Source organism: Trematomus bernacchii, unplaced genomic scaffold (assembly GCF_902827165.1).
Source record: "Trematomus bernacchii unplaced genomic scaffold, fTreBer1.1, whole genome shotgun sequence".
Classification (NCBI taxonomy): domain Eukaryota; kingdom Metazoa; phylum Chordata; class Actinopteri; order Perciformes; family Nototheniidae; genus Trematomus; species Trematomus bernacchii.
Window position 1 is genome coordinate 206231 of NW_022987792.1, and position 14435 is coordinate 220665.

The 14435-nt window shown below is 43.5% G+C and overlaps 1 protein-coding gene across 1 annotated transcript in view; it reads right to left on the minus strand.

Annotated features, from left to right (window-relative positions):
* The window catches only part of sin3b (SIN3 transcription regulator family member B), a 41206-nt gene that overhangs the window by 2706 nt on the left and 24065 nt on the right, over positions 1-14435 (minus strand). Inside the window, 8 exon segments of the mRNA XM_034149714.1 lie at positions 2236-2327; positions 4067-4159; positions 4702-4875; positions 7577-7746; positions 9974-10959; positions 12127-12155; positions 12535-12718; positions 13612-13850. Coding sequence (XP_034005605.1) covers positions 2236-2327; positions 4067-4159; positions 4702-4875; positions 7577-7746; positions 9974-10959; positions 12127-12155; positions 12535-12718; positions 13612-13850 — 1967 coding nt within the window.

The window sequence follows — 14435 nt, forward strand, 5'->3', positions numbered from 1 at the left end:
AATTTTGTATAGCCTTGCTGGCCTTTTGTTACATGATTGTAATGTTGTTGTAACCGGCAACGTAGAATGTTTTTAAAGAGTCCTCTCCTGCTGATGTTCAGGTGTATATCAGTATGTAGTGTCTCTACTTTAAAGAGTCCTCTCCTGCTGATGTTCAGGTGTATATCAGTATGTAGTGTCTCTACTTTAAAGAGTTCTCTCCTGCTGATGTTCAGGTGTATATCAGTATGTAGTGTCTCTACTTTAAAGAGTCCTCTCCTGCTGATGTTCAGGTGTATATCAGTATGTAGTGTCTCTACTTTAAAGAGTCCTCTCCTGCTGATGTTCAGGTGTATATCAGTATGTAGTGTCTCTACTTTAAAGAGTCCTCTCCTGCTGATGTTCAGGTGTATATCCGTATGTAGTGTCTCTACTTTAAAGAGTCCTCTCCTGCTGATGTTCAGGTGTATATCAGTATGTAGTGTCTCTACTGATTGGTCAGTTCGGAGATTCCAGAGGTCTGTTATCTTTTGCTAATGATAGCAGACTGTTGCTAAGGAGGATAAAAGGGACTATATGCAGTCGTATCAATCCGCAGAAAGAAGTCCGGTCAATTTAAAACACCAATAAAAACACCTTTGTTTTTTCCATCAGAAATCACTGTGGAATACTTTTAGAATATTCATTTTTATATTTGTTGAGGAAACTGAACGTTGGATTCATGATGGCTCAACTGTCCCTAAATCCAATCAATGCAAGTGTATAAGAAATAGATTTTTACAATGTGCAAATTCCATGTGTTTTAGATTAACACTGACACACATTTAAATGATAAGATCTGTGGAATTTAATTTAATCACACACATCAGCCCTTTGTTAGAAATAGGTTTTTAATTTAACGCTATGTTCTTAACCCTTAGATGCCCGAGTGACTACTCTCTTCCATAAGAGGGTCAAAAAGGACCCGTATTAGAATAATATGTGTTTTTATGCCATTTTTGTCATTTTGGTTATGAAAAATCACTTGTATAATATTTAGTATTATATTTTGGTTCACACTAGAAATATTTTATATTTAATTTTTCACTATTTATAATTTTAGATTTTTTTTTTTACATTTTGAAAAAAAACGTTTTGAACATATTGATGCAAAGATCTCTGCTATTCTGAGACCCTCACAGTATTCCAGTCCCTTTTCAAAACTCATCTCTTCTCCTCTTGTCTACTCATAGGCCCACCCCCCATCAATCCATGCCGGTTGATCAAGTTTGATAGTCCTATACCCCCCACCCTAACCTTCCCTCATATTGTAAAGCGACTGCGAGTCCTTGAAAAGCCCTATACAAATATAATGTATTCTTATTATTATTATTATACTGACAGGTATCAGATCTTGCTGTGTAAAATAATCTTCCTCAGAGGTGTCACTTGTGATGTAGTCTGTGTGGTCTACAGTGAATGTATTCCTGACAGCAACAGGTGATAAGAATCAAAGGTTCCCATAGGATCCCATAGGAAATGCATGCGGGTCATTTTTGACCCACTTATGGAAGCTTGGGGTAGAAATACAAAAACTACAATTTCTTAAAATTTAAATTTAAAATGTGAATGGCGTGATATCCAAAACATGTTTTTTGAGGAATAGCTGGAATATGAAATGATAAAAAAATGTAATTACAAAGACACTTCAAGAAAACCACCTCACCGGGTTTTGGTTTAACTCATCATCAAATGCAGTGTTTTTAATACCTAACATTTGCAATACCTCCATTTGAACATACACTCAGTGACCACAAGGGGGGGCATATCTTTGTAACCAAGGTAATGTTAACAGTAGTAGTTGTATTAGTTTATTATTTACTTTCAATGTGTACTGTTATGTAATGAATGTGAGGGATCTATTTATTGTCTCCTATTATTTCATACAATTGGGATTTAGAGATATTTTGGATTGTTAAAAACTTGATGTTGGGATAAATTAAAGTGTGTTTACTCTGTGTTTCTTTGTGTGTAAGTTTTATATAAGCTACTGGATAACACCACATCAGACAGGTGCATTGTAAAATGAATTCCTGCACATCGTGAGCCACAAAAACACATCAAACATTGAACGTTCAATAAACTCTGTGCAGATAAGGTTCAGGAAACTCACACTTCCTCTAGATGTTGATACAAATGGCTGTTATTATCTCCTAAAGACATGAGCTGTAGTATTTGATCATGCACATGTTAAAATGAGATGAACAAGTGTTGTACCTGGGCAGGAACACAGGTTTGAAGAAGTATCCCTCCTGAGAACACAGACTGGACTCTGTTCCTACAAACTGCTCCATGTAGCTCGACAGGCACTGAGGACACACACATTTACATTAATACATGTGTAACAGTTTATTTAGAAAGGGTGTGTGTCGGTGTGTGTGTGTCAGTGTGTGTGTGTCAGTGTGTGTCAGTGTGTGTGTGTGTGTGTGTGTGTGTGTGTGTCAGTGTGTGTGTGTGTGTTTTACATTAATACATGTGTAACAGTTTATTTAGAAAGGGTGTGTGTCAGTGTGTGTCAGTGTGTGTCAGTGTGTGTCAGTGTGTGTGTGTTTCAGTGCGTGTGTGTTTCAGTGTGTGTGTGTTTCAGTGTGTGTGTGTTTCAGTGTGTGTGTGTTTCAGTGTGTGTGTGTCAGTGTGTTTCAGTGTGTGTGTGTGTTTCAGTGTGTGTGTCAGTGTGTGTGTGTGTGTTTCAGTGTGTGTTTCAGTGTGTGTTTCAGTGTGTGTGTCAGTGTGTCAGTGTGTGTGTCAGTGTGTGTGTGTGTGTGTGTGTGTGTGTCAGTGTGTGTGTGTGTGTGTGTGTGTGTGTGTGTGTGTCAGTGTGTGTGTGTGTGTGTGTGTGTGTGTGTGTGTGTGTCAGTATGTGTGTCAGTATGTGTGTGTGTGTCAGTGTGTGTGTTTCAGTGTGTGTGTTTCAGTGTGTGTGTGTTTCAGTGTGTGTGTGTCAGTGTGTGTGTGTGTGTGTCAGTATGTGTGTGTGTGTCTGTGTCTGTGTGTGTGTGTGTGTGTGTGTGTGTGTGTGTGTGTGTGTGTGTGTGTGTCAGTGTGTGTCAGTGTGTGTCAGTGTGTGTGAGTGTGTGTGTGTGTGTGTGTGTGTGTGTGTGTGTGTGTGTCAGTGTGTGTGTGTGTTTTACATTAATACATGTGTAACAGTTTATTTAGAAAGGGTGTGTGTCAGTGTGTGTCAGTGTGTGCGTGTGTGTTTCAGTGTGTGTGTCAGTGTGTGTGTGTCAGTGTGTGTGTGTGTGTTTCAGTGTGTGTGTGTTTCAGTGTGTGTGTGTTTCAGTGTGTGTGTGTTTCAGTGTGTGTGTCTTTCAGTGTGTGTGTGTCAGTGTGTTTCAGTGTGTGTGTGTGTGTTTCAGTGTGTGTGTGTGTGTTTCAGTGTGTGTGTGTCAGTGTGTTTCAGTGTGTGTGTGTGTGTTTCAGTGTGTGTGTCAGTGTGTGTGTTTCAGTGTGTGTTTCAGTGTGTGTTTCAGTGTGTGTTTCAGTGTGTGTGTCAGTGTGTGTGTGTGTCAGTGTGTGTGTGTGTGTGTCAGTGTGTGTGTCAGTGTGTGTGTCAGTGTGTGTGTCAGTGTGTGTGTCAGTGTGTGTGTCAGTGTGTGTGTCAGTGTGTGTGTCAGTGTGTGTGTCAGTGTGTGTGTGTGTGTGTGTCAGTGTGTGTGTGTGTGTGTGTGTGTGTGTGTCAGTGTGTGTGTGTGTATGTGTGTGTGAGTATGTGTGTCAGTATGTGTGTGTGTGTGTGTGTGCGTGTCAGTGTGTGTGTTTCAGTGTGTGTGTGTGTGTCAGTGTGTGTGTTTCAGTGTGTGTGTGTGTCAGTGTGTGTGTGTGTGTCAGTGTGTGTGTCAGTGTGTGTGTGTGTGTGTGTGTCAGTGTGTGTGTGTGTCAGTGTGTGTGTGTCAGTGTGTGTGTGTGTGTGTGTGCGTGTGTGTGCGTGTGTGTGTGCGTGTGTGTGTGCGTGTGTGTGCGTGTGTGTGCGTGTGTGTGTGCGTGTGTGTGCGTGTGTGTGTGCGTGTGTGTGCGTGTGTGTGCGTGTGTGTGCGTGCGTGTTTACCTGTACGTCTAACGGGTCGTCGGCTTGAGCCTCCTCTGTGTCCAGCAGCTCCACCGTCATCGTCACCTGACCCGTGTTCTGGAGAAACATCACCTGGAGACACAAAGACACACAGATTTAAATGAACTTACAACAACAATAATTGTGGAAGAAATCTTTTTGATGGAAAAACGGACATAAATTGAGATTGCAAAAAAACACAACTCAACAGAAAGTGGGAAAAAGACTCAAAACAAAGACATTAGACTGGAACAATAGCTACATGTGTCTTCATGACGGCATATCCCTAGCCTTTTATTTTGTATTGCCTTGCTGGCCTTTTGTTACAATATTAAAATGTTGCATGTTATTGTATAATGTGACAATAAAGATTTAAATTACAAAACAAAAATCAACTTACAACAGCAGAACAAAACCAGGAGAATAAAGCTGCTGAAATCTCAAAAAAATAAAAAGCTTTGGTCAAATTGTTTGTTGATGATGAATATGCTAGATTACACTCATGCAGTGAGTTAACATTAAGCTGTCTTTGGATCCTTTCTGTTGTAACAAATGTACATTTCCCCTCTGAGGGACGAATAAAAGAAACGTCTCAAAGCGAACAGGATTTTCCCTCCAGCAGCAGCGTGACTCACCTTGAAGCAGTTCTCCTCCGCCATGACTCTCTCAGCCTTCCACTGGTAGCTCGTTTCCCAGGCTGAGCGAACGCACTGCGAGGACAGGTTCCCCCCCGCTGCCCCCCTCTTCCTCTCCGCCAGGTAAACATCCACCACCTGCAGACACACCTCGTCGCTCACCAGGTGCTGCAGCTGAGGACGGAGAGACACTGGGGTTAGGGATGAACGAGTCATCGACATTTTATAGAACTACTGCTTTAGAGTATTGCAGGGATGTTGTATTTCTCTGTTGGACCCTGAAGGCAGCATCTCCCTGGTCCAATGGGATTTTCTCCATGTGATTTTGGATTATGTCAGGAAATTATTCACATATTAACACGACTTAATGATTTCTGAACTACAGCACGGTCACAACTCCACCGCTAAGCTAAAGGAGGCTAATGTTGGGCTATAAAGGAACTACAGCACGGTCACATGACTTCACGTCACCACCGCTAAGCTAAAGGAGGCGAATGTTGGGCTATAAAGGAACTACAGCACGGTCACATGACTTCACGTCACCACCGCTAAGCTAAAGGCGGCTAATGTTGGGCTATAAAGGAGCTACAGCACGGTCACATGACTTCACGTCACCACCGCTAAGCTAAAGGCGGCTAATGTTGGGCTATAAAGGAACTACAGCACGGTCACATGACTTCACGTCACCACCGCTAAGCTAAAGGAGGCGAATGTTGGGCTATAAAGGAACTACAGCACGGTCACATGACTTCACGTTAGCACCGCTAAGCTAAAGGTGGCTAATGTTGGGCTATAAAGGAACTACAGCACGGTCACATGACTTCACGTCAGCACCGCTAAGCTAAAGGAGGCGAATGTTGGGCTATAAAGGAACTACAGCACGGTCACATGACTTCACGTCACCACCGCTAAGCTAAAGGAGGCTAATGTTGGGCTATAAAGGAACTACAGCACGGTCACATGACTTCACGTCAGCACCGCTAAGCTAAAGGTGGCTAATGTTGGGCTATAAAGGAACTACAGCACGGTCACATGACTTCACGTTAGCACCGCTAAGCTAAAGGTGGCTAATGTTGGGCTATAAAGGAACTACAGCACGGTCACATGACTTCACGTCAGCACCGCTAAGCTAAAGGAGGCGAATGTTGGGCTATAAAGGAACTACAGCACGGTCACATGACTTCACGTCACCACCGCTAAGCTAAAGGCGGCTAATGTTGGGCTATAAAGGAGCTACAGCACGGTCACATGACTTCACGTCACCACCGCTAAGCTAAAGGCGGCTAATGTTGGGCTATAAAGGAACTACAGCACGGTCACATGACTTCACGTCAGCACCGCTAAGCTAAAGGAGGCGAATGTTGGGCTATAAAGGAACTACAGCACGGTCACATGACTTCACGTCACCACCGCTAAGCTAAAGGTGGCTAATGTTGGGCTATAAAGGAACTACAGCACGGTCACATGACTTCACGTCAGCACCGCTAAGCTAAAGGAGGCGAATGTTGGGCTATAAAGGAACTACAGCACGGTCACACGACTTCCCGTCACCACCGCTAAGCTAAAGGAGGCTAATGTTGGGCTATAAAGGAACTACAGCACGGTCACATGACTTCACGTCAGCACCGCTAAGCTAAAGGTGGCTAATGTTGGGCTATAAAGGAACTACAGCACGGTCACATGACTTCACGTTAGCACCGCTAAGCTAAAGGTGGCTAATGTTGGGCTATAAAGGAACTACAGCACGGTCACATGACTTCACGTCAGCACCGCTAAGCTAAAGGAGGCGAATGTTGGGCTATAAAGGAACTACAGCACGGTCACATGACTTCACGTCACCACCGCTAAGCTAAAGGAGGCTAATGTTGGGCTATAAAGGAACTACAGCACGGTCACATGACTTCACGTCAGCACCGCTAAGCTAAAGGTGGCTAATGTTGGGCTATAAAGGAACTACAGCACGGTCACATGACTTCATGTCAGCACCGCTAAGCTAAAGGTGGCTAATGTTGGGCTATAAAGGAACTACAGCACGGTCACATGACTTCATGTCAGCACCGCTAAGCTAAAGGTGGCTAATGTTGGGCTATAAAGGAACTACAGCACGGTCACATGACTTCATGTCACCACCGCTAAGCTAAAGGAGGCGAATGTTGGGCTATAAAGGAACTACAGCACGGTCACATGACTTCACGTCAGCACCGCTAAGCTAAAGGAGGCTAATGTTGGGCTATAAAGGCACTACAGCACGGTCAAATGACTTCACGTCAGCACCACCAAGCTAAAGGAGGCGAATGTTGGGCTATAAAGGAACTACAGCACGGTCACATGACTTCACGTCAGCACCGCTAAGTAAAGGAGGCGAATGTTGGGCTATAAAGGAACTACAGCACGGTCACATGACTTCACGTCAGCACCACCAAGCTAAAGGAGGCGAATGTTGGGCTATAAAGGAACTACAGCACGGTCACATGACTTCACGTCAGCACCGCTAAGCTAAAGGAGGCGAATGTTGGGCTATAAAGGAACTACAGCACGGTCACATGACTTCACGTCACCACCGCTAAGCTAAAGGTGGCGAATGTTGGGCGTGAAGACGTTTAGTCGTCTCATTTAGACACTAAATCCACCAGTGGGGTATTTACCGACGTATTTTATGTCGTAGAACAAAACTTTAAAATCTCTTCAGCTTGAGTTAACCACATACCTTATTTCAGAATAACAACAAAAACACATTCAGAAAACCATTGACCTCCAGATGAGGGAATGGCTATAACCCCAACACCAGTTTAGGACTCCTCCCTGCACCAAACTACATCCAAATCACAACAGGCAGTAGATCTCCGTGTGTCTGTAACGAGTAAACTTGGCTCACCTGGCGGATGATGTTGTGGATGACCTTGTCGATGGTGAATCCGATGTAGGCGTGGATGGTGAACATCTCCCTCAGCGTGTCCTCGTACTGAGTGGAGTCCAGGTTTCCATCCAGCAGGCTGCGCACCATGTCCAGGAAGGCGGGGTAATATTCCTCCAGCTCCACCTCACCTGGAGAGGAGAGGGACGTTACAATGAGATCATCTGATACTGTGCAGACAGTCTTTCATTACTATTGAAGGGGCCTATTCTGCTGATGTTCAGGTGTATATCAGTATGTAGTGTCTCTACTTTAAAGAGTCCTCTCCTGCTGATGTTCAGGTGTATATCAGTATGTAGTGTCTCTACTTTAAAGAGTCCTCTCCTGCTGATGTTCAGGTGTATATCAGTATGTAGTGTCTTTACTTTAAAGAGTCCTCTCCTGCTGATGTTCAGGTGTATATCAGTATGTAGTGTCTCTACTTTAAAGAGTCCTCTCCTGCTGATGTTCAGGTGTATATCAGTATGTAGTGTCTCTACTTTAAAGAGTCCTCTCCTGCTGATGTTCAGGTGTATATCAGTATGTCGTGTCTCTACTTTAAAGAGTCCTCTCCTGCTGATGTTCAGGTGTATATCAGTATGTCGTGTCTCTACTTTAAAGAGTCCTCTCCTGCTGATGTTCAGGTGTATATCTGTATGTAGTGTCTCTACTTTAAAGAGTCCTCTCCTGCTGATGTTCAGGTGTATATCAGTATGTCGTGTCTCTACTTTAAAGAGTCCTCTCCTGCTGATGTTCAGGTGTATATCAGTATGTCGTGTCTCTACTTTAAAGAGTCCTCTCCTGCTGATGTTCAGGTTGTATATCAGTATGTAGTGTCTTTACTTTAAAGAGTCCTCTCCTGCTGATGTTCAGGTGTATATCAGTATGTAGTGTCTCTACTTTAAAGAGTCCTCTCCTGCTGATGTTCAGGTGTATATCAGTATGTAGTGTCTCTACTTTAAAGAGTCCTCTCCTGCTGATGTTCAGGTGTATATCAGTATGTAGTGTCTCTACTTTAAAGAGTCCTCTCCTGCTGATGTTCAGGTGTATATCAGTATGTAGTGTCTCTACTTTAAAGAGTCCTCTCCTGCTGATGTTCAGGTGTATATCAGTATGTAGTGTCTCTACTTTAAAGAGTCCTCTCCTGCTGATGTTCAGGTGTATCAGTATGTAGTGTCTCGACCTTTAAAGAGTCCTCTCCTGCTGATGTTCAGGTGTATATCAGTATGTAGTGTCTCTACTTTAAAGAGTCCTCTCCTGCTGATGTTCAGGTGTATATCAGTATGTAGTGTCTCTACTTTAAAGAGTCCTCTCCTGCTGATGTTCAGGTGTATATCAGTATGTAGTGTCTCTACTTTAAAGAGTCCTCTCCTGCTGATGTTCAGGTGTATATCAGTATGTAGTGTCTCTACTTTAAAGAGTCCTCTCCTGCTGATGTTCAGGTGTATCAGTATGTAGTGTCTCGACCTTTAAAGAGTCCTCTCCTGCTGATGTTCAGGTGTATATCAGTATGTAGTGTCTCTACTTTAAAGAGTCCTCTCCTGCTGATGTTCAGGTGTATATCAGTATGTAGTGTCTCTACTTTAAAGAGTTCTCTCCTGCTGATGTTCAGGTGTATATCAGTATGTAGTGTCTCTACTTTAAAGAGTCCTCTCCTGATGATGTTCAGGTGTATATCAGTATGTAGTGTCTCTACTTTAAAGAGTCCTCTCCTGCTGATGTTCAGGTGTATATCAGTATGTAGTGTCTCTACTTTAAAGAGTCCTCTCCTGCTGATGTTCAGGTGTATATCAGTAATGTAGTGTCTCTACTTTAAAGAGTCCTCTCCTGCTGATGTTCAGGTGTATATCAGTATGTAGTGTCTCTACTTTAAAGAGTCCTCTCCTGCTGATGTTCAGGTGTATATCAGTATGTAGTGTCTCTACATGTCTCCATGCTTTAATGTTCAAAAAGCTCTTTATTTTTCTCATACTGCCTGTGCTGCTGCACCTCTTTTCACCCTCTGTCTGAAACCAGAGCCCAGTCTGCTCTGATTGGTTAGCTGGCCGGCTCTGTTGTGATTGGTCAACCGCTTAGAGATGTCCCGCCTTAGCCTATCACGTACAATGTGTTGGAGCGCTAGCCAATAGGAGCGTTCCATATTGATTTCACTCTGTTACAGAAGTAAACGTAGTCCAAAGTAGGGGTGTGTGGGAGAGAAACTCCCTGTATTAAAATGTGCTGGATTGTCTCGCACTATCTAAATATAAACCTGTGTAACTATACATCCCTCTGTGAAGATTGTATGTACACGCAGACTTGTATTTTTTTTAAGATGCATATCAAAAAAGGACAGATTAAGGTAAGGGAAGGGTATAACCAACAATCAGCTGTACTCACTGGGCTGTTTGAGGCGCAGCTCCATGGCGAGGTCACATGCTTTCTCCCGCCTCCCCTCGGCCAATAGCAGCCTCTCGCGGCTCTGTTCCGCCCGATGCTCCAGCAGCTGCCGCTCCGCCTGCCTGTAGACCTTCAGCAGCCGCGAGCACAGCGTCTGGTGCAGCCTCAGGAAGAAGTACCAGTTGTTGTTGACGAAGTAGAGGTTGTAGACGCCGTCCATCTCCTTCTGGTGCTCCGCCTCGGGGTCCCGCAGGTCCACCTTCTCTCCCGGCACTCCTCCACCTCCACCTCCAACTCCACCCATGGGAGTTGACCCCGGGGTGGAGGAGGAGGCGGGGCCTAAAGGCTGGCTGGAGGTCATGGTGGAGGTGATGGTAGAGGAAGTGATGGAGGTGGTGGAAGCTTCAGTTTCTACGAGTTGAGAAGGGCTGCATCGCCTCCGCCTGGATTCTCCGTTCAGATGCTGTGGTTGTTGGGGTTGAGGCTGACTTCCTGTTGCTGAGGATACATTATTATTATTATTTCCATCTCCTCCTGGTGCTCTTTCTGGCGCTCTTTCTGGTGCTCTTTCTGGCGCTCTTTCTGGCGCTCTTTCTGGCGCTCTTTCTGGCGCTCTTTCTGGAGCTCTTTCTGGCGCTCTTTCTGGCGCTCTTTCTGGCGCTCTTTCTGGTGCTCTTTCTCCACCTCTCTCTCCACCTCTCTCTACTCCTCTTTCTCCACCTCTTTCTCCTCCTCTCTCTACTCGTTCTCCACCCTCTTCTGGCTCCACTTCGTCGTCAGTCCAGTCCTCGGTGTCGCTGAGTTCGCCCCGGCGGGAGAAGAACAGATCGGGGACAAAGTGCTGGATGATGCGCTTGATGTGGTCCTTGTCGTCTTTGTGGATGGTGGGCTGGCGTTTCACGTGGTAGATGATGAGCGCCGCGGCGTCTTCTAGGATCTGTTTGTCGTTGTAGGTGAACACCATGTGGGGCTCGCTGGTGACGGAGGTGCCGGAGCCGTTTCGGTTCTGCAGGCCGACTCCACCCTCCTCTGTGCTCTGCTCCTGACGCTGAGAGACAGAAACACAACGAGGTGAGTGAAGCTGTCTCAGAAACACACACTGACACAGAAAATCTGTTTTAAAGTGTCTCAGAGAAATTAAGTTTAAAGGTCACCTATCATGCTATTTTTAGGCAATAGCATAGGTCTCAGATATATACAAATATATAAAAAACATGTCTATGAAGTGTTTTGCTCAAAATACCAAACAGATCACCCATTCTAGCCATGCCTCATATCCCTCTATTTCACTTCCTGTTTCAAAAGTGCTGATTTGGGGTAAAAGAATTAGATAACAAATAAAAAAGGAGGGGTCTGAGCTCATGCGGGACCCGGCAGCTACTGTCTAAACTAAATGCTGCCGTGATGAAACGCCATATCATGGATTATCAAGGATTATTTCTGAAACAGTATGGAGCTCAAAGGCTTTCTCTCTTGCCGGTTATACCACAAGGTGAGTTCCTTTTTATTTCCTGCTTCTTCACACACATGCTCTCCAGTACAGGTTAGCTCTGAGTGTTAGCGATGCTAATGTAAACACCGACCATATTACGTCCAAAACAGTCGGGCATTGTTTCTGATAGCAACTTTCTGATAGGGCCGGGTCCACATTTCAGATATTATATCATATCGGACGCAAACCTGGATCAGCTCCGTTGTTCCCCCGTTTTTAGAGATTTGGGTACGGAGGAAAAGAGAGAGGGTTTATTTTATATTTATTTTTTATACACATAGTTATGTATAAAAGACATCAAAAAGTGCATTTTGCATGATGGGTCTCCTTTAAGTGAAAAAATTCAATTTTGTTGCTGCTATAAAGTTTTTCTCAAACAGCACAAAAACAACAACAACAAAATATTTGTTGACACTTCTTTGCTTGCTTGTTAACGAGCTCTCGATTTTTCTGCCAAAAAAGACTCCGACTAAAATGAAAAAAACCGTATGAAGCTAAATATGGTTTAAACTAACAAGAAATGGACACAGGACTATGGCTCTGCTCCTGACGCTGAGCGACAGGAAGGATACTTTAGAAACACGCACTGGGACAAATAATCTTTTTAAATGTGCTTCACTGATCTCCGAGATGTTAGAATAGTTTTAAGGGAAAATAAGATACATTTCCCTCTGTGCTCTGCTCCTGACGCTGAGAGACAGAAACACAACGAGGTGAGTGAAGCTGTTTCAGAAACACACACCGAGACAAAAAATGTGTTTTAAAGCGTCTCAGAGTAAAGTTCAAGGGAAAAATGCAATTTTGTTGCAGCTATATATACACAGCTATTATGTTGTGCTGTACAAACATATATTATTTCACACTTCTTTACTTGCTTGCTTGTTAAAGACCTCTCAAATGTTCTGCCTAAAAACACTCAGACTAAAACTTGAATGAAAAAAACATTATGAAGTTAAATATGGTTAACAAGAACATTTGGACACTAGGTCTAAATAAATGAGAATAGCAGATAAAATAAACGCTACTTGAGGTTGTTATGGGATGACAGAGGGGAATAGCGTTTTCTCACCTCATCGTAGACGCTCTCGATCTCGTTGAGCAGGCTCTTGGAGCGCAGAGCCTTCATGTCGTTCTGCTTGAAGTTCACCCCCTGGTGGTCCAGAGACTTCAGGTACGCCTTCTCGTACTGCTCCCTCCAGATCTTATTGAAGCCCTGCTGAGCCTCCCGCCACTCCTCCTCCTTCGCTTTCAACCTGCACACAAACACACACTTTAATACAAATACTTCACTGAATACTGCATTCATGTGTTACTGAAATATGGTGGGAGAAGTACTCAGATCTTGTACTTCAGTAAAAGTAGAAGTACTCAGATCATGTACTTGAGTAAAAGTAGAAGTACTCAGATCATGTACTTGAGTAAGAGTAGAAGTAATCAGATCTTGTACTTGAGTAAAAGTAGAAGTACTCAGATATTGTACTTGAGTAAAAGTAGAAGTACTCAGATATTGTACTTGAGTAAAAGTAGAAGTACTCAGATCTTGTACTTGAGTAAAAGTAGAAGTACTCAGGTCTTGTACTTGAGTAAAAGTACTCAGATCTTGTACTTGAGTAAAAGTAGAAGTACTCAGATCTTGTACTTGAGTAAAAGTAGAAGTACTCAGGTCTTGTACTTGAGTAAAAGTACTCAGATCTTGTACTTGAGTAAAAGTAGAAGTACTCAGATCGTGTACTTGAGTAAAAGTAGAAGTACCAGAGTGTAGGAATACTCTGTTACAGTAAAAGTCCTGCATTCAAAATGTTCCTCAAGAAAAAGTAGAAAAGTCAAAATATAGTTAAAGTGCCAAAAGTCAAAGTAGTCATTGTGCAGATTGGTCCATTTCAGAATAATATATACGATATGTTTTATAATGATTGATCATTAAAGTGTTACTCTACTCTAGGTGTAACTTAAGTCTGATTTAAGACTTAAGTTACACCTTAACAGGACTAAAAAGTAAAATATATACATGTTGACAGTGAAAGTCTGGAGACTATCTGTCAAATAATCCAGAGCCAAATGACAGTTTACACAATATAAAAGTAGGATATTATTTACATTCATAACACATCTACTGAATACATTGAAATGAAGACATGGTCCTGACCTCTTGAGCACCACAGGCACGGCGGTGGCAGGATTCCTCTTCAGACCCTCGATGATCTCGGGCGCTTTGTCTCCGTAGATCCGGTACACGGCGCGGCGCTGGATGACCTCCGAGGTGCCGCCCAGGCAGTCGTCTAACCGGAAGCGGTCCTGATCCTCCGGGGAGAGGCGGGTCAGCTTCTTCTGCACGCTCTCCAGAACTCTGATGGTGGCCAGGTTCGTCTCCAGAACCACGTCCAGCTGGAAAGAGACACAGAGCTGTTAGAAGACAGGCACCAAACTGCTACAGGTATTAAGGATAATAATAATAATATGTTGGGAAAATACTGAATGTCCTCTTCCAATATGAGAGTAACATGATAACAAAGGTATCCCAACTGTAGCTGTGTGCATGACAGGATGTGTGATTACCTAGAAGAGCATCAGGACTGTTTGAGGCATATGATAGCTATGTGATTAACATGATGATTCAGCCTCTATGGAGATAGACATATGACAAGCATGATCATTTCTGACGTGGAGCTAATCTGAAGTAAACATTGAATACTGCTTTCTATTCCTCCATCTTGTGACTGTGTAACTCCCTTCTCTTGGATATCAGCATGTGAAGGACAACTGTAGGAACTATGTAGCATGTGAAGGACACTGTTCAGGAACTAGTTGATGCTCTGTATGTGATGACTACTTCCATTCTGGAGAGGATCATAAATACATGGATCCTGAGATTGAAGCTCAAGCCGGGGACCAGTGAGATTTTTCTAACATATTCCATTACATTTGTATAGCGCCTTTCAAGGGACCCAAGGCCGCTTTACATGGTGTGAA